Source organism: Nestor notabilis, unplaced genomic scaffold (assembly GCF_000696875.1).
Source record: "Nestor notabilis isolate BGI_N333 unplaced genomic scaffold, ASM69687v1 scaffold10451, whole genome shotgun sequence".
NCBI lineage: Eukaryota > Metazoa > Chordata > Aves > Psittaciformes > Psittacidae > Nestor > Nestor notabilis.
In genome coordinates this window covers 50,959-72,000 of record NW_009913354.1, presented here as the reverse complement: position 1 = coordinate 72,000, position 21,042 = coordinate 50,959, and the positions used below count along the sequence as shown (strand labels likewise).

Below are 21,042 nucleotides of genomic sequence, written 5' to 3'. Positions count from 1 at the left end.
TCCCTATTTCAGGGCTTAGAGAGGAAAATAAAAAATGTTCTGCAAGTTGGAAAAAATCTGTAATGGTACTAGTCAAAATAAAAATATCTGTATTACACTGTTCTTTTGAAAACAATTCTGTATGAGACCTAATTAATCTGTGAATATATAAGTAGGGGGTTGATTACAAAGTAATTAAGAGATCACCTTTACTTCCCCTTTCCCAGCTGCTGCCAATCTGTTTAGGTTTATCTTCCAGAGTCTTACTTTTTTTCCTCTCCCTTATACAAACTTTCATTTCTGGTTTGCAAAGCAATGTTTGTTCTTGAAATGGTGGATGCAATTGCTTATTGTTAAGGCAAATCATAAAACTGTATTGTGGACAACCAGGTACTGTCAGACGTCCTGTGAGCTATTGAAGTACTGGTGGATTATCGTATTTCTAGCTGAAGATTGTGCAAATTTTCCTTGTACTATTGAATTCTTTTCATGTATCTGGTTCTCTAACTGCTTGTTAGGTGAAACACTTTGCAGTCATTAGTAATATATTTTGTTCCTTTAATGGTTTATTTGAATCTGAAATAAAAAATTCCTTTAGCTAAAAATGATTTTGTTATTTTTAGAAAATGATCTTCTAGTTAATATTTTTTCTCGCTTGTTGTTTTTTTTCCCCCTTACCCCAGGAATACCAAAGAATAGCAGAGAAAAACAAGGAAAAAATTTATGTCCTTGAAAGAAGACGGGATAAATTGGCCCTTGAAAATGTTTCTGTGAAAAATATGTTAACACAGGTTCAGAAAGAGCATTCATCTCTCCTGGCAGCCTGTGCACTACTGGCAGGTGCCCTGTATCCTCTCTATGGCCGATCATGTGCTATGTCTTCCCAAAGGGACCTTCTCCAGGATCAGGTCAACATTTATGAATTAGTGAACCAGGAGATTAGGAACCTAGTTCATGCACTCTCTGATGTAGAGGAAGACAGTGAAGATGACGCAAAACTGAAGAAAAGAAAGCTCAAAGGCTTGATTCATGTATTTCGAAGAGGTGTGATTGCAGTTTTGGCAGCTAACAGATTTAAAGTTTTAGCCCAGTCTTCTAGTTCCCTCTTCTCCTGGATAGATGGCTTCAAAGAGGGCATTGGAATTCTAGTTTGTATAGGAGAATCCAAAGGCAAGCATAATGCGTCAAGTAAGCAAATTGTTTTCTTCTTTGATAAGTGTTATGTCAAATTACATGGTTAGTGAGTAACAAACAGGAATGTTATTAATTGAGTGTAAAGACAAATTTAATGACATTTTTATAAATGTAGTTTCTGGATTTGTGATTTCTGGATTTCTTGACAAATTTAATTTCCCCGAAAAAAGCAATGCTTAGTCTGTTAAGCATTGAAAGAAAAGTTTCAACTACACATGTGAACTCATACTGTTTGATATTGTTGACATTTGCATTACAGATTTCAGAACTAGGTGCTACCACATTCTCTATTGTAAATACAGTGTAATGTTCCTAAATGATTAGCCATCAGTACATTTTTGAAAAGGTGCTTCCTCTTGTTTTTTAATAACTTCTAATACTTATTTCCTACTAAAAATGAAGAAAAGTTGCTTTCTGATTCAATGAAAATACTAATACAGGATTTCTAAATTTTCTTTAGAGATTATGTAGTCTTCCTGTCCCTTCCTGTTACCTTGCATGCTTCCCCCTGCAAGGATAAATGGTATCAAAAATGTTTCCCAAACTAGGAGATCCATCTACTTTTCTACTACTTTTAGTAGTTCTGGAAGCCTATTTAATACGTTTAAATTGTCTTGAAAGAAGAGCTAGTTTGTAGCTTGTATACCTAGTTTTGGTTAATTTCTGAAAGAGCAGGGGATAGTAGTGTTTCTTAGTTACCTAGTTTTATTGCTAGCTACAATTCTGTTTCACAGGTCGTGAAGAGGAGCAAATTCACTGTGTTGAAGCATTCAGCTGGTTTACTAGTTCTAACCTCCTTGCTGCAATAATAAGTTCTGTCACTGAATTACAGGATGTTGTTAACACAACAGGTAATTTTAGAAGTATATCCTTGTTGTAGAAGATAAAAAATAATAAGGGTAGATACATCATTTTCATTTTTAGGATTTTATCTAAACTATTCTGGATCAAATCTCTGGAGAGCTGTATTGTTGGAACAGATTAATTTTCTTTAATTGGTGATATGATACTTTATAATTTTGCTACATAGAGTCACAGAAACAGAAGGATGTGGAGTGTTTCTAAAAAGTGTGTGAACAGTTTTGCCAGCTTTGCTGTGAGATAGAAGAACCACCGTCTATACCATGCCAATGGATATTTTGAAAACTTGTTCTCAAAAGCTTCCAATGAAGTAATATTTACAAGCTTCCAAGTTATTTTGTTCCACTTTTCTAATATTCAGAAAGTATTTTACTGAAGCTCAATCTGTTTTTTTTCCATAGAGAAAATCTATGTAATTTCTGCCTATTTCATCTGTGTTTTTCTTACATGCAGGCCCTAAAACCCGCAGATATTTAACCTGGGATATTGCTGCTGCTGACTGAAAGGAAATGATTTCCTGCTGTATTTTATATTAATCTAGAATTTCCAGATCTGGAAAACAATTGAATTTGATGGATACTGTTTTCAATAAACTGGTATCAGAAATCAGCCATTGAATTAAAATGTGTTTCGATTCAATTTCAGGTGGTCTTTCCTGTTTTTAGTAACTTCAATTTATGGCCTTAAAAAACAAAGTTTGAATTGTGTTTCAGAATATTTGCAGGGTTTTGCTGCAAGAGTTCCTCTGTATGTAATATTGAGAAAGAACAGCAAATTGAAAAGGATCAAGATAAACTTTACAGCAGCATTGATGTGCTGAAGTGGCTAGTTAGAATACCCTAAACCTCATGATATTTTGCTGGTATTCAAGTATATGAGAATTCTGGTGGACTTCTCTTGATATCTCTACACTCAACTCAGTTTTCATTTTGAGAATTAGGAAAAGCCATGCTGAGAATGTTATGGCCACACTTTGGTGATTTTTTTTTTTTTTCATAGCTTATCTCTATTTTAAGTAATTTTTTGCAGAACCTCAAGATCTAACTTTTCATGTATTACTTGGAATTCTGTTGCTCATGAGATCAAAAGTCTCCCAAGAATCTGTGGTTCAAAAAGTAGTAATAAATAATATAAAGTTTGACATGAAATTCCAGAAGTGTTGAAGTGATAAGGCTCTGAAGGAATATATTTAAAAGAAAGCTTGCATACTTAGGAAATTATTTTATGTTCAGTAAGTCGTATTTCAAATAGGATTTAAGCCTTCAATCTGACTTAAATGGTTATGTAATTTTTTTTAGATATAAATAGGCAATCTGAGTGGCATCTGCTCTCTTCAGATATTGAAATAATGGCAGTTCCAGATTGGACTGCACATCACAGAAGGTGGTGTCTGGATCTATAATGTGGCATGGTTTGGTTCTTAAAAATTACTGTTAAAGATGGCTAGGTTCTCAGAAACCACGTGAGGCAGCTGAAAGAGACCAAATACAGATTGCTCAGGTAACACTGGAAATTTTGGACTTATGTGCTCTTTCTGGAGCTTTTGGCTTTTAAAAAATTTGGTTTGGTTTGACATTCATGATCGTTTCACTTCACACTGTTCATTAGTTTGGTTCTCATTCTGGCATGTCTTGGGATGATCTTTTACCTTCAATTTGAATACAAGTTTGCTAAAGTGTTGGGGGTTTTTGTTTTGGTTTGTTCTGGTTTTTTGTAATGTTAGTTTTGTAGGTTCATTTGAACAGAATCTGTACTGTGATAAACCAGAGAAAGTAAAGGTCAAGCTTTTTGAATACGAACATCATCAACTGTTACATGCACAAAGCATTTGAAGCTTAGTGTGAAAATTTTAGTCTTTTGCTGTACTACTAGTAAGTTCATCCTGCTAACTGTTCTGTTTCATCAAAATGGTGTAAGCAAGAATTTTCTTCATGTTAGTGAAGTTTGACACTTTCTTTTTTCCCTATTTCTTCAATGTAGAAATTAATTGCTCTTCGTGTAATTGTTAATAATTTCTTACACACATTGCAAGGTACATAATGCTTGTATTGTAATTTCTTGGTCCTTTGTGGGCAGGTACTTAAAATGTATACACTCAACCCATGTATTTACTTCCCAGTAATTACACACAGTTTTTTGTGGAATTGCATTATATTCTCACTTCATTTTTCAAAGCAATCAGTGCCTTGCTTAACATATTTATATGTATTTACTCCAAAAATGCTCTTCATAAAAAAAAAAAAAAAAAAAAAAGAAAAAACAAAAACAGAAGTGATAATTTGCATTCTTATTCCCCAGCCCAAGAAATTACATAAAGTTGTAGATGCTAAGAATAATTTGGTTATGAAGTAGAACAATCATTTCAAAATGCTACAAAACAATTGCCTGAACTATTATTTTTAATTTATTTTTAATACAGTTAAACTAGAGGTTCTAGACATAGGTAAAGAGGCTACCATCCTAGGTACTGCATGTATGGAGAAACACTGCCGTTTCTGGCAGGCAAAAACAATCTTGTGTAAAATGAGATACCAGCTGGAAATACTAGGAAAAATGAAAGAACAGGAGGTCATTGACAGTATTCTTGTCCTGGTATTTACCAAAAATCATGATAAAGAAGAAGTTTTTTTAGAAGGTTTTGGTATCATTTAATGTAGAAGGCAATACAAATGTTCTGGTTTTAATTTTTAGTTTAATTCTATTTTTATTAACTAAAAATTAGCGAATGCATCTTTACTGGAGAAAAGAGATTGAAACTGAAAGGTAGGACAGGATGATTTGTTAAAATATTGAAAGTAGCTTATCTTTTAAGTAAATGATTAGTAATAGGGAATCAACATAAATAAAAGAGAGGACCCTTGGCTTTCTCTTTTATTTAAACCAAATTTTTTAAAAGTAGACAGAGCATTGCAGTCGCAGTTTCTTCTGAATAAGAATTTATTATTTTTTTTTATTTCAAAGAGTGTTTTTATAGATAAAGATAACAATGCTGGGTAAGATTTTTAGCTTTTTAGCTTTAAAGATGAATGGAAAGAGTGCTATATTAAACATAAAGCCAGATTTACTACTAGCTGGGGCTATGGAGAGCATGTACTAAAAAATGGTACTTTAGCAAAGCACCGGAGTTATTGGAATAGCAGTATTTTGAAACCATGCAGGAGAATGGCTCTGACAGAGACTATGAGTTTATCTTGTGCCTTTTTTTTGTTTGCTTACAGATAAATTTTATCACACGTGTAATTGATTATTTATTATAAGAATCATAATCTAAAGATACCAATAATTAAGTTTCGTTTGCTTTGAACCTTTGGCATTATCCTCACAATCTGTAAAAAGAAACTCTTTAACTTAAAAAAGCTATAGTAATTTTTTTCTGTTTATACTCTTAAGTAAATATTTTAATTCACTGCAGCAACAGGAGATCTGCTGTACTACTGAATGTAAATAAGCTCTTCCATGCTTGTCATCTTACACTGATAGTATCATAAGACAAGTAATGACAGATTAAGACCTGCCTAGCAGAGGGAAAACTAAATTACAAGACTTTTATTAAGGCATAAATAAACCTATTAACTGTTATCTGGAATACCAATTAGTGGAAGGAGCACTGACAATTTTATTTATCAACATTAAACACAATTATTAATTACAGACCTGACGAATCTAGCAGTAAGCAGGACATGTTGGGTGTGCTGGGGCCTTAAGTCCATTATATGAGAAGGATGATTACCAAAATCCTGTGGGGAAATAAGTAATTGTAGCTGTAAAATTTTAATTGCCTTGAAATAAGGTAAATTATATTCTCTTGTCTCAGAATATAAATAGTATGGCATTAAGGTACCAAGCCTCACTAATTTTGAACAGCAAATGATTTAGACATCTATATAGGGGAGGGAAGAAGAGTCAGGAAACCCTCAGAAATTTGCATTGTAAATATTGCAATAAAGTAATTTGCCGTGTGCTATCACATCTGACATCTTGCCCTGGCTTGCATTTACTTGCATCCATCTTACATGTTTTCTGAATTACAAAATCAGGACATTCAAGAAAGACTTGAGAAGGCATAGCATTGGAGGAGAATATAAAAATAACTAGAAAATTATTCTTTGACAAACAAATCCTATTCTTAGAATCCTGTCCTACCCTTCTGTCCAAAAATTGATAGGACTTGAGTGTTCATTGCTAAATACAGAATTTGTCTGAAAGTCTCTCTGAGCTATTCCTGTGAGCTCAATCTTCTACTTATTAATGGAAATTTCCTACTGAGTATTTTAAAGATGCTATTTACTGTTGTTGCTTTTTTCCACTGAAGAAAACCCCCAAAACTGATAAATTCCATGACGTTTCTCTGTTGTTGTTTCTTAAAGATCCAAAGCCCTGGCTTTCTGAACACTTACTTGTAAATGCAGCCAGGAACTCCTTTTCAAAACTTATGGACAAGCTGAATGTAATAATGGAGACTGTTCCATTAGACAGCAGAAGGAGCATTACTTACCTGGAGAAAAACTCCTTGGTACAGAGACTGGCTCATGGACTTCATAAAATAAATACTCAGGCCCTGGAAGCTGGATTGTGTGACAGACTACCCATTATGGTATGCTTATTTATAGTGCTACTTGTAACAGTAGGTTCACAGAGAGGTTCACAGCTTAAGTGTTATGGTGAAGCTGTCTTGATAGTACTGTTAATTTTGTTTCAGGTTGTTTATGAGTCCATTACATTGAAGTCAACTCCATAGAGAATCAGAAATTGATTTGCAACACCCAAAAGCGTTAGGCTCTTAATAGTCTTCTATTGTCAAAGAATTTAAGAAGAGATTTGATACATCTAAGAAAAAGATTTTTTTAACGTTCTATCAAAATTGTATTTGCTTTATAAGAACAAACCTGTAAAGTTTGATAACCATCTTCTCTTTAACCAAAATGAAAGGATAAAATTTTTCTCACATAATCTGTCTTTTATTGTGGGCTTTACATGAAAACAGGTACTTCCTTGAAAACAGAATTTTCAGTAATCCTCAACAGTACACAAAACACATTCACATTCTTGCACTCACATGTGTCTTTTAGAGGTGGACGACAAAATGACAGCTTTATCTAGTTTGCTTGTGTATTCAGTGTGATTGTTTTTATTGCTAAAATAGCACAGTTTATAGCATATTATTTTGTTTCTGTTTACTAACAGAAAAGTATAGCATCCTTGCAAAAGCAGATATTTGAATTTACACAAAGACTTCATACAGCAGAAGTGGAACGCCGTTCACTGCGCCTAAAACTTGCAGAATTTAAATGGAATTTCAGTGAGATGAAAAAAGAAGCTGAAAAAGTCCAGAGCCTGCAAAAGCAATTAAATATGTTTAAGCAATCTGTAAGTATATTTAATTTAGAGGAGACTGCTTACAAGAGATCCTCCTTTTTACACATTTTTTTGATGTCTCGTTTGAAGAACAAGTGTAAAATCAATCTTACATTAACAGAATTTTCCACAAAACTTGCCTTGTAAATGTCACTTAACTGTAAAGCAGATCTATTTAGAAAAATCTTCTTTCCACTGGAGTTTCTCTGACTCGTAAAAAGAGCATTTTGTGTAAACTATATGTTTAGTGTTCGGTAACCCAGGTTGTGTTGAAAGTGTTGGTGTGATACATACACCCTAGCATTTGTAGGTTTCACATACCCAGCTGTCATGAGGATATCTGGTAAGTGTGTCCATGAGAAGTTCATAAAGCATAAATGTATTTTAAACTCTACATGGATATTGCTGAATACTATGATAGACATTTTACTGTATCTTTTGAGTGTGGGTTGTATCTCAAGCTAGTCTTAGTGTGCAAATCTTGGTGTGGTTGTTTCCCTGAAGAATAAGTTTATGGCAAAGAAAAAAAAAAGACCTCTACTACATTCTCAGTAGCACGTATGCACCCTTTGCTGCCGCTGAGTGATTAACTTAAACCTTATGGGTTTACTAACCCATAAATAGCACTGTCTGTCAGGAATGAGAAGAGACAACAAAAAGATTCTTTAACTACTTGAAGCCACAGTGTAGCGAGTAATGAACACAGTGTTTAAGGGATTCATGCCATTTTGTGGGGTATCAGTTTGTTCCCTGTCATACTCATGAAACTGTGCCTTCAGTTCTTAATGGAGGGGAAGAAACTTGTCTTGTTTTAGCATGCAGTAGGTTCATTTGTCACCTTTCCTCCTATGCATATTTTGTATAGGTTTCATTCAGGATTGAGCTTACATTTGAGCTAGCTGAGAAAGTGAATGGATAAGGATTCTTACACATGCTTTACAGGTGCACAGTGTAACTGAAACAGTCATGTCCCAGAACGAGCAGCATTTCTGTAGCTGTTTCTGAGGCATAGTTGGTAGACCTGTCAGTGTGTCCCAATCAAAACATTTCCAAGCAGGGAATATTTTTTAGGTGATTTCACAAACATTCTACTTTGCAGCTGGTAAAATGGATTTTTATTTTTTAACTATTTTTTTTTTTTAAAACTCAAATGGACAAGGTTAGATCTAATCATCTTCAGTTTTGTTCTTAATGGGTTTTATTCCCTTACAGTTCTGGGACAGTTAGATGAAATTGTATTTTAGATTGTTGTTGAAATGTAGATGGTGATTTAAAAATTATTCCTTCTTTCTGGAACATTTTGGAGAGGGGAGAAAGAGCCCAGGAAGACGTTTTGTTTACAAGATATGCACTGAAATGTGGAATGTGGATCTGCATATTTTCTTCTAAGTACTGATTCTTTACAAGCTAGGGTGCTGATTTTAATAGAATAATGAATATGTACTGTTTACAGTACTCTGAATGCTTTTTTGAAAGAATACAGTCAATTATTCAGTGATCTGTCTTCATGTTAAAAAACCCAAATATTCATCTTTAGCACACTTTTGTTTTAGAATTTGATATGTTTTCAAATGAAACTCTGAAAGTCAAGCATGTAAACAAGTGAATACAGTTACACAATAAAACACAATTTATTTGCCTTATCAGAAATTGATCACCCATGAGAAGTTTGAAAGCGCATGTGAAGAATTAAATAATGCATTACATCGGGAGCATCAGGCACAAGTGCTTTTGAATGAACAAGCACAACAGCTACAGGAGTTAAATAATAAACTAGAATTGCACTCCAGTGAAGAAGCAGATAAAAACCAAGTCTTAAGCGAAACTGTAAAGGTAAGATGATCCTTCTGAAATAGGCACCAGAAATTTACCATTTGGTGAATAAGCCAAACTTGCAGTTCTTGTGCAGATTAAATGGTAAGAGTAAACATACATATGCTACTCAGTCCGTTGGAATTTTAGCATCCTCCAAAACGACTTTAAAAATGAAACTTCAAGGTATAACTTATCTTTTCTGCTTTTGGGACTGGGTGATGTACACAAATATCTGTAATCTGTAGAGAGTCAGGGTTTTATGTGATACATGAGAGACAGCAGTTCTAGCTATCATGAGGTCCTTCTAGACGATAGGAAAAATGAAGGAAGAAATACAGGAATAATTTTATTTTTATTAGAGATCGTAAGAATATTTTAAAACCTGGATTAACTGTTTCCTGAAAATGAAGTTAAGATACAGAATGCATTTGTCAGTTCAGAAGTTGCTAGGTGAGATAAAGAAAGATCCTTTTTCATCAGGATTTAGAATTTTCTCCAGTCATAACAAGTAATGAAGGAAAAGATACTGTTATCAGAACCTCTGATAGCAAATCAAGGAGCAGAGAGAGAATAAGAGGTTTGAAACCAGGTTTGAAACCTCTAACATGCAAAGAGAAGAAACCTCATGATGGCAGGTCAGTAATGTGTGGTGACATGAGCTTTGCAGCTTTTATTTATTTTTTGTTTACAGCAAGCTTTGCTGCTCTTCAGCCCTGCTACTTTCTTTCCCAGTATTCTGTGAATTGTTAGTTGAGCAAAAGAGACTGCTTCACTGGTATTTTGAAAAATAGAATAATTTGTGATTGTGAGGAAGATGTATGGAGGAAGTGGAAAGAAATGTCAAGAGGCGGGAGAAGAACCAAAAAGATGCAAGCTACAAAACTAGTAGAAATGTCAGAAACTGTTGTTGAAAATGTGACAGTGAAAATGGATGACAAGGAGTATGACTTGCCACATAGTTAAAGTTTGAAGCGATGTACAATGGAGGAAGCTAAAGGGTAATGCTGAATTTATTAAGGAGGATTTTCATTAGCGGTATTATTTACTAAAACTGCTTTGCTTCATTAAGGGTGAAAGACAATGACATTTCCAATATACCTAGTTTTTTTGGATTTTTTCTCCCTTCCAGTCCCAACTTTGGGTGGTTCATTTCAATATAAGAATAAACTTGTCCAGTGTTTAAGTTGCTTGTTAATACTGTCACTTTTTTGTTTCAGATATAACTGCAGTATATAAAAGACATTAGACTTGTCTTTGATTTCTTTGGGAAATACTTGATTCAAGGTTTAAAAATGGGTGTTAGGAGCATAAAAGAGGGGAGGAATAGAAAACAGATGTTATTTGAAGTCTTCATTATGGTCTACACTTCATACCTTTATGCATGGTATTTTACCATGTTTTACTTCAGGTGTAAAACATACTTTTACATTTGTTCAGAGGAAAAGAAACAAAAAGTCAATTGTAGGCATTTAAAATATAGGGTGGAGTTTTAAGCACATCTATTTTATGGATTATTAGATACTGAATTAGATTTTGCAGCTTCTGTTTTTTGTTAATTAAAGGCTAGATAATTTTTTTTTTTTTGAGACAGCAGTGATCCTAAAATGCATCCTAATTCCACAAAATCTTAGCATTTTTTTCTACTGGAACAACTGGATTTAGTGTAAAATGCTTGATTATAACTGAAATCTGTGAAGTTACAATACAGTGTAATAATATAGTTGTAGTGAGAAGATGGAGGCTAAGAAGGTTGACAAAATAAGCCTTAGAGCTGAAACTTACTGCTTACAGTTATACTGATTTGTTTTTTTAAACATATGACTATAATTGTCAGTTGTTTCCATGGAGGAGTTTTGAACCAAATCTAAGTTCTGGACTTGTTGCCGTGTACTGCCCCTAAACTTCTGTTTAAACAACAGAAGATCTGTTGATGTCTCTTAATTCCTTCTTGTTGTTTACTACAATAGTTAGAATAAACTTGCATATAAATAATATATTAGATACTTTTACTTTCAGTAACTTATTTTAAAACATATTCACACTTCAACAGTAAGGAAATAGTTTGGTATTCATGTAGTTCCAAGAACTAGGCTTATTAAAGAAGTAATACTTAATTTCTTAGCTTTATCGGTTCAGATTTTAATCCTGTATATTTTTATCTTCCTAATGGCATGTACCATAGAGACATCCAAGGTAGCCAATCACATTCAAGGTCATCTGGAACTAGGCAACTCTTTTACACCACTTTTCTATTAGATGAGGTAAATCGGTAGCTGTGATTCCCCTGTCTTTGAAGGGAAACTTTTACACAAATACTAAACAGGCATCTCTAGCAGACATAATTTTTACTCCTTATAGAAGCATGTCTTAATTCCACTAAAATAGATTTTTTTTTTCTACTGACAGGCACCATGTGTATATTTATTTCTTTTTAGGTATTGTAATATCTGTAATGAAAACAGTGTATTTTTAAGGAGCAAGTCCTATAAATTGTTAATGAATAGTTACTCATACATTGCACTTGTTAGCATTTCAGGTGCAATGTATGTTAAATTATGTAACTTGCTTCTGATCTGCCTCAGAATAGACTTCAGTACATGTTTTAGAAGACTATACCCTAAATTTTGGCTTTATTTACTCTGCTGAGTTTAGTGAAGCTGCCACTGATTTATGGAAGCATAAGAGAAAAATTCTCATTCAAGTGCTTTGATAACAGTTACAGAAAAATGTTTTCCAGTGGGGGGGGTTGTCGTGTTTATTTTCACTAGCTATTTCACTTAAATCATTATTGCATACTCTGTGTTCAGAAGGTGTAATATCATTTGCTAAACAGACACAACCAAATTAACTAGATTCTGATGGAGATTGGGTTTGCTAGATTTGTTTTGGAAGTGGATGTTTTACCTGAGCAGGCTCGCTGTTCTTCTTGTGGATTTCAGTGTGGGTGGTACGCAATTTGCTGCTTTTTGTTGCTTTCCCTCTTTATAGTTTATAGCCTCATTTCCCCTGAAAAATAATTTCAGTTATTTATACAATTTCTTTTGTTGATACCATTGTACACACTTAGCAACTCAGTTTTCTAGTTGGCTATTTCTGCAAATGATGCAGTATTCTAACTTACAGAACGGTTAAAAGGCCTCACTTGTTTGAGGAAGACCAAGTGATTTTCATGTTTCTCAAATAGAATGGCAAAGATTACAGTTGTTATAAATAGAGAAATAGGTTTTAAGTCTTGTTTTTGTTTGTGGGGTTTTTTGTATGTTGGTTTGTTTTTTAGCTTTATGACAGCTTAAATTGGAAAGATAGTTAAGATTTGGGTGCACTGAGGGATACTGTTTATTATGAAAAACTTATTTGTCACTTTGTCAAGAAATGACAAGTCTGTTTATTGCCTGGTTAAATTAAAGGCTGTTCTTTGAAGAAAGCAGTATAGCTGATTACAATTAGCATCTAACTTAATAGATAATTTGTATTAATAAAGCTTAGCATGTTGAAAAGAGGCAAACTTCCCTCTGAATAGATTAGAATCTAAAATTCATAATTAATTAATTTAATGGTTTTTCTTATTTTCCTTATACTCTATGTTCTGAACACCTAAATAATTTACAAAGTAGGTAAGAAAGGATTAGCATTGCCATCTGTCCTATTCGTAGTCAAAAGAGGTCATATGTTTTTGTCTTACAATAAAATACAAGTTGAACAGTTTTGTCATGTATTTCAGTTTGTGTTAACAGTATTTCCAAAATAAGTAAGCTGGCTCGTTCTCCTTTTCTGTTACATAACTTCCAATACTACTAACTTCTTTAGATAGATAGATAGATAGGTAGATAGGTAGTCTTCGAAGAGTTAGGTCAACTAAAGATTAGCCCTGGAGCCAGTCCTTTGTGCTTTCTTAAAGATTGCAATGCACTGTACATGGAATTGAGGTATATGGGAAGGGATAGTCTTCGCATCGTCTTCTTTCTAGCAACTGCTATCTTTATAGAATAGGAAAGACACATAGAGAACGTCCTGTTGTGGACTGGACCTGAGACATTCCCTTCACAGAAGGAAAGAGATGACAGGGAAGAGATGACTCTGTTGAAGTCTTCATTCTGTTATTCCATGTGCACTTGAGTTATCTAACTTACACTTCACCTTAAATTTCTCTCTTCTGTGGTTTGTCGATGAAGTTTGTATGTTTTGTTGTCCATCTTTCTACTTTATTATCTTTTTTTTTTTTTTTAAATCACAAACTTGTGCTTTAAATCTTCTCTTGGTGATAAATAATTGTGCCTATTCTGTTTAGCATTTTAAAAGAAGCTCTTTATGTTGTGCACAGCTCTCCTTGCTTTACTTCTCTGGTTAGCCTCTAAGATTCAGGGTCCAAGGGTTGCCCTGGTTTTTTTTCCTACTTTAGAAATCACTTCATTAGAAATATTGATCCCTGTTTCCTTGCTGAACTGACTTATTTCCAGTCAGGTTGTTAGGTCTGTGTATTTCCTTTGTTCGGTGCCTAGAACATTCATCAATATCAGCATGAGTAGTGTGGGAGGACTGAAGCCAGTACATGGCGTTTAGGAAAGTATTGTATTTGCTCCATTGTCATGAATGAAGCAAGGAAGCAACTACCAACAAAGTTGCTGAAGGTCTGCCTTAACTTTTCTGAGTCAGGCTCTCTGGTAAATACATAAGTAATGAGGAGAACAGGAGAATAAAGTTTAAATTTGTGGAACTAGGTATGTGTTCACATTATCATGAAGTTCAAGCTAATTCAAAATTCTGCAGGAGTCATGCAAACATAAATTGACTAGAAGCTCTTATTTTGAAAGGGTATGGTCATTTCCATTGTGTCAGTATTTCATTCCACTGCAGTTCCTCTTTTCTCCAGTTTTGCAAGTTGAATGTTGGTAATATTTCATTCTAATTTGAGCAATGTTAAGATTTTACATTGGAATTTGAACACTGACACCAGGTGAACATTTTTTTGTTGTTGCTTAAATTATCCTACTACACAATATTTTATTGGTTAGTGGTAAGAATTTTATTCAGGCTGGTTTTGTCAGGCAAATTCTTTACTATCTTTGTATAGTAAGAAAATAATAAAATAGTGTCCAAAATTACTTCAACTTTTTATGGACAGAAGAGTGAAAGGAATTGCCATTTATTACATTTATGTTCAATTTAGTCAGATTTAAATGTTATTTATCCAATGAGAAAAGACATGCCTGTGTTAGGAAAAATTCATATTTTATTTTTAATGTGTGAAAGAATTTAAGACAACTGAGGAGGATGCTCTCACCATGATAACAATTTGGCTGTAATTTAGGCACTGAGAGAGAACACTGGAATAAGTCATGATTACATGACGTAACTTTATTTAATCTTTGAAAGCTAATTATGAGCAGGAGTTAATTCCCAAGTAAGAATAGGTTTTCCCTTCTATAAAAATAATGGAATAAGTTTGATCATGCTAGTCTGATTCAGTAGCCTGAATTCAGCAGTCATCTTTATTAATCATGTACTGAAGTGCTCTTCTGGTACTTTGCAGACAAAGGCAAGTAACCAAGACAGGTAGAACTGTGCCTAGGAATAATGAAACTAACGTGGAAACAAGATTCAGTAATTTGGACTGCAAGTTACTTTTCAACAGATGGCTGAGACCTTGGGTTTTTTTGTCTATTCATGACTGGCACACAGTAAAACCTAGGATGCTTTAGTTATATTTTTACAATGTAGTAATGTTGCCTATTTTACAGAATACTTTTTATTTTGAGTCTATTTGCCTGCATTGTGCTATTAAAAAAGAAATAAAAATCTGACATTCTGACAAAGATTAAATAAAGAAAAAGGAACACTTTAACAAAGTAATTGCACAAACCAGTGCAGTTCTATAGTCTTCTGAAAGTACCTTCCAGTATTTTCTGGGTATTCCATTTGTAGAAACTATTTGACTCCCTTGAGGGGAAGGAAGTATAAATGGAACAATATTGGTATCTAAAAGCTTAATGGTTTTATTGCTGCATTGTAATTATACTAATAAACACTTCTGTCCATGACCTTGGAATTTATACTGCAGTGAGAAAGATTTATTGATGTGTAATTTGGAAGAAGAATGAGATTATTGTGTAATTACAGTATGTGGTTATTAAGCATATGTACTTGCATACTGTTTATCCCTGTTATTTCAGGACCTTCAACTGTGTTTCAGTTTTCACTTAAAAAAACAGAAAGACTTCTTGCTAAATCCAGTGCCTGGGAGATCTTTGTTATATTATTGGGTCAACTACAAAGTAACTTTGTTACCTTGACATGTGTAGAGGGGATCAATAGATCTTTAAAACAGCATGTGATGTTTTTAAAGAAATGTTCTAAACCCTGTTTTTCCTAGTAGTTTAGATATCAATGTGTAGAACTTTATGCTATACAGGTTCTTGATACACAAGTCCTTTATACATAGATTTGTTTTTTGATGCTGTTTATTTACGCTTTCTCTGGGGTCCCATCATTTTTTCACCTTAGGTTTTCCCATGATCTCTTTTTTTATTGGTGTGAAGCTAAGTTTGTAAAGATCTTTATATTTTCTTGTGAAACCATATGTAACTAACACTGAAATAACTACTGGAGTATAATTAAGCTATTAGAATAGAAATAAGTATGTATCTTAACTGGCATAAGGTTAAAGCAGCAGGTGCATTCCTTTGCAGTTTGGTCCCCTGTTTTGGCTACATACAATACAGCACCCATGCCTGTTTTTCGTGTGATTTGGTTATGAATTTAATTTGGCAGTCTATTTTAACTATTATTTGATGATGTTATCTTCTTTTAATCATTAAAGCATGGAAGCTCTTCAATATTGTAGCAAGGTAACAAACTCAAATTATTTTTTTATGTTGCCTAGACTTTTACAGTGTGCATTTATGCAAAACCCATGGAAGTTCTTGTTGCATGTATGTTTTTACTGTCTCAGTTAGAAGGTCTTAAAATTGTTTTTAAACTTTCCAACTAAAGTAAACTCACCTTAATTGTTTTTCATGGGGGCAGTTTTTTACCCTTTTGTTGTTTGTGGACTATACAGTGTGATTTAAAAATTATGAATTTTAGAATCTCAATTCTAAGTAACAGTCCCAAGATTTTATTTATAAATAGTACTTTGCTGATGTACAAGAAAATTTCTCAGGTGTGAGAATGAAGAAAAGTGTTTTTTCTTAAAAAAATCTAAAGATTTACTAAAATAATTTCTTGTGTGGTATCACCCAGTAGGTTTCATAAGACATATATTGCTGTTGCTTCTATTGGTGATTTAAGCAGTTAATTTTCCAAGCTTTGTTCCATCATGGTGTCATACGTAGAAAACATAGTGGAAGTAGAAAATATGAATAATAGTTTAATAGTTGCAGTGATTTATTGCTGTCAGTGTTTACCATCTCTTCTTCAGAATCTGTGTGGGCCATGCTCAGAAAAATGTATTCCTTGTTTAAGTTTTTGCTTTTGATTGGGACTTGGTCTGACACAAAGCATATACAGAAGGAAGAGAGGCACCTAATCAATATGCCTTTAAAGCACTTTGGTCTTCTTTCAGAATATTGAGATGTAATATCCTCAAAGATTTTCAGCAGAATGATTTAGAAGTTGCCTTTTATATTACTTAAATTTTGTTTTACTGTTCTTCCTGCTAAGAAGACTACTTTCCAGTTTTTAGTGACAGGAGGGATAGGGGTGACCTGTATAAAAGACTAGACCTTTTAGTATGAAATTACATATTTATCAATTAATTTTCATTTTATTGAGGTTTAAATAGTAAAAGGGATAAAGAGAATCATGTATGCGTGTTTTCCTCCTGCAGATACTTCATGCAGCAGGATGTGGCTGGCATAATATTAAAATAAAATATACATACACTAAACAGCATTTGGGGCTGTATGTGGAAACACATATACCTGAATACAAATGTGTGATTTGGTCAAAACACAATGTTTGAATGTGAAAGTGGTAAATCTTGCAAAGCCCACGTCAATGTTAGCACCATGTTAAAAAAGGTTTGTCCAGTTCATTAATTAAAGAATGAACTTTAATTAAAGTTAAAATTTCTTTAATTAAAGAAAACTGAAATCTCTTGCTGAAGCAAGATCAAAACTTCTGGTAGCATAAATTGACATACTTGGCATTGCCCATAACTGCTTAATGTGACGGCTCAGACTAGTGTGCCAATGGCTGGTGGGATTATGTAGTAGACTCTTCCAAGCAGGTGCTGCAGAATGACTTGCAACACTAAAGCACCTTAGCTGGGATCATCAATATATTGTGGTCATGGACAGGTGAATTTTCTTACTCAGAACTGAAAATTAAGTTCTCTTTAAAAAATTTCTTGAAACTGTTCTAAAGACTCTTAGGGTTCCTGTTTTTTAGAACCAGTGTCTGAAATGAAGACATATAGCCAGTGTACCATAATACTTGCTTCTTAAATCAGATTCTGAAGCAAAATGCTGTGTAGTTTAACCTGTCCCTGATGACTTTTTAGTCAGTGTCCATATTGCCATTGACTTCAAATTGTATGTCTTTTTAAATAAACAGTGGGAATGAAGTTGTTATTTTATTTGTTGATAATGTTCCACTGTCATTGCTAATAATTTTATTGCTGCTGTTTCTCCTTCTTCTTAAAGTATCTTTACTGTTATGATTTAGAAATATTCCAAACAAATTGAGTGATGCAGATCCAATGGAAGAGTTTTTGAAAGCTTAATACAGTCTCTTCCTGGACTTAGAAATGTCACTGGTAATGCAAGATCATTAAGACCAGGAGGACATGATCAGAGATGAATGGCTTGAACTCAGTTCACCGATAATGAAATGCAAGAAACTGGTTCAATACGTTGTGTCATCGTGGGTGCCCAGCTGCTGCAGGGCTGGATCTTGTCTAGTCTGCAGTTACTCAAGGTTAGGTATTGTGATGGCAGAGGAATTTACTGTTGCAGGGAGAAAAAAGAAACACCAGTGCTGAGGTGGCGTGTCATAGGCAAATGAGGAGTGAATATTCGTGTACTCATGCCACCATACATGTGATTCCAAAAATTTATCCTCACTTAACATCAACAGTTTTTTCAATACACGGTGATAAAGCCTTAGTTTTTCTAGACTTGTCTTTGTTCCGTTAAGGTGGTATAATCCTCTGCAGCTTTCCAGTAATACTAACATAATTCACTTAGCTCAAAAGATGATAAAAATTTCTAGATTATCATGTGCATAAATTTTATTATGTACTTCAACATTTTCCAAAACATTGTTTAAAAGTAGGGCTTACTTATTATTTCTGATTGCATTAGTGTGTGCCTGGAAAGCCCAGTGCATCTTGGTGTTCAAAAGGCAGTCCCTGAATTTTTTAACTTCTGTTTCTCTAAAAATGCAGAGTACCTAGCTAACACATTTTAACACCAATAATTTTGGTTGCTAATATTAATGTTCCATGAGGATGTAGCTGATGTGTGGGGAGTTTATGTTTTGTGATTAATTCATGTAAAAGCTTTCACAGTTTTGGTTAGTTTACTTCTGTTGAAGCTGAGTGACATGTGAACACAGGGTGTCATTTTTGGAAGAATTGAGATGATGTGGAATTACTCAGGAATAGCTACTGTGTTTAAATTAATAAGCTCTTTTAATTCACTATAATGCTCAGTGACTTCATAAAGCATTTTCAGTCATCCTTTGCTAAACATTTTGAGCTAATGCAATTGAAAAATGCATTCTGTGTTGATCAGAATAGATCTTGAGAAATAAGTCAGTCTGCATTGTAGCACAGAGATATTACACTTAGCTTTAATTCTTTGAGGCACTGTAATCCAGCCGGAACCACTCACTGCAGGTGAAATGCATGTGGTACTTAAGCTTGCTTGGTGTCTGAGTGCTATGCTGCAGTTAATAAATGAACTGTTGTCTAGACATATATAGGTTATGCCATTCGCTTTCACAATGTGAGTGCCTACAATTTCAAACAACTTTTGTAAGTAAAATATCTTGCAGGATGAAAATGTATGCATTTTCCCCATCCAATTCATTAAGTGACTCTGGAATAAATTTTTATTGTATCACAGCTTCTTTTTAAGACACTTGCACCATCTTTTAGCTTATAGTTGTCTTTAGATGATTGCTTGACTTTTTTATGATACTGTTTTGGCTAAAGCTTTCTGCTGCTAATAAATACAGTTTGTGCTCCCGTATTATCAAGGTTTCTTATATGAAACAATCACCAGCAATTGTATTTGACATTGTTTCAGAAATGTGAATATATGTCTGCAAGTATCCCTTCATTTACCAGTATTTTGTTGGTTATTTATTAAAATCATTACTGTTTTGCTTAGTAGACCCACTTGTGCTCTGTGACCTGATTACGCAGGGCACGTTTGAAGACATGAAGAACCATTTTGTATCTTAGATACACTGTGATCTGTAGGCTGTGTTGCTTCCATGCTACTTCATGTACTTCAGAGAAGCGCCATCACGTGTGTCCTCTTTCCGAATGCCAGCATATGAAAAGATTGCCACTGTCAGGGTGAGGGCCCAGTACCAAAGAAGTTAAAAAATAACTGCTTTTTCTGCAAAGCAGACACAGCTCAATCAAGTATCTTCTTAGTGTTCATGTTTTCTTTTCCTAGAGAAGTTTAAACAGCACATGAAGGCATTTGTTATTGAAGGGATGTTATGGGTGGTCAGCCTCAGGTTGGCTCTGCTTTACAAGGGCCAGTGGAGTTAATTTCAAACTGTTTTAAGACACTACTGCAGCCACTATGTAACACACAGTGAATCCAGATACAGAAAGTTGATATTGCAGTTTTGTTGCCAGTTGAGAAGTGTAAATCTATCTTACTTGTTGACATGGTCTAAATATGTATCTTAGATGTTTGTTTGTTTGGTTTTGGTTTTTTTTTTTTAATGTATTGATAAGAAGTCTCAGTGTTTCTTTTTAATTTATTTTTTTTTTTTGCCACAGAAACTATTTTGCTGACATTTTTAATCTCATGTTTGGCTACAAGTTTCATTTTGAGTTGCTCTTGATAGTAGGAATTCTTTCCAGGAAACATCCTGTGGAAATTCTGGTGTGTAGTTTGAGGTAGTTCAACTTGTTTTGCATTGCAGTCATGCACACTAAAAACACAGTCACCTTTAAAGAGTAATGTAACTTCTTGTACCTTCCGGATTTGAAGATGCAAGACTTCTCTAGGTTATCTATAGACTGGCTGCTGAGGGGCATTCAGAGACCATCCTGAAGATTGTACTTGCCAACAGGGATAATGGGAAGTATGTTTCACTTCGTGCAGGAATGGATGCCAGTTAAACTTTGTATTCTTTTTTTCATCATGGAATTTCATTAATTACGTGTGTAGGACAGTTTTTAGGATGTATTCAATGTACACATATTTTAAAAAGTAGTATTTTGCATCTAAATGAAAAAAAATATATATAATCTTAATCCTGAAGACAAAATGTTTAATTTCATAAATTAGTCCATAATACACACAGAGCAGTATATTTGCGTGTCTTGTAGTTATGTTGTATCTGCGTGGTTTAAATCTAATTTAGTAAGCAGTTTGATCTGGGTTTAGCTGATCTTGGAAAATATGCTCTTTGTATAAATGTTACACGTTTTGTATGAATTTAAACTGTATGACTGTCATCATTCACCTAGAATGATTGTCCGTTTGTTACCTTCTGAATAGAGTGGGGTTTTGTGTGTAAAGAATGACAGTGTTGAACTGGTTTGTTTTTTAACTGATTTTGAAGAAAGAGATTCCTCACTGTAAATCCTAAGCTTATTAAAAGTATTTGTGGGAGGACACAGCAAACTGACATCCAATGAGGTTTTTC

The 21,042-nt window shown here is 33.9% G+C and overlaps 1 protein-coding gene across 1 annotated transcript in view; it reads left to right on the top strand.

Moving 5' to 3' along the window:
• Positions 1-21,042, top strand: part of CCDC171 (coiled-coil domain containing 171) — a gene marked incomplete at its 3' end in the record, with an annotated part of 86,363 nt that overhangs the window by 26,359 nt on the left and 38,962 nt on the right. The window contains exons 8-12 of the mRNA XM_010023169.1: positions 663-1,167; positions 1,908-2,024; positions 6,402-6,628; positions 7,219-7,401; positions 9,037-9,222. Coding sequence (XP_010021471.1) covers positions 663-1,167; positions 1,908-2,024; positions 6,402-6,628; positions 7,219-7,401; positions 9,037-9,222 — 1,218 coding nt within the window. The remainder of the gene's footprint in view (positions 1-662; positions 1,168-1,907; positions 2,025-6,401; positions 6,629-7,218; positions 7,402-9,036; positions 9,223-21,042) is intronic.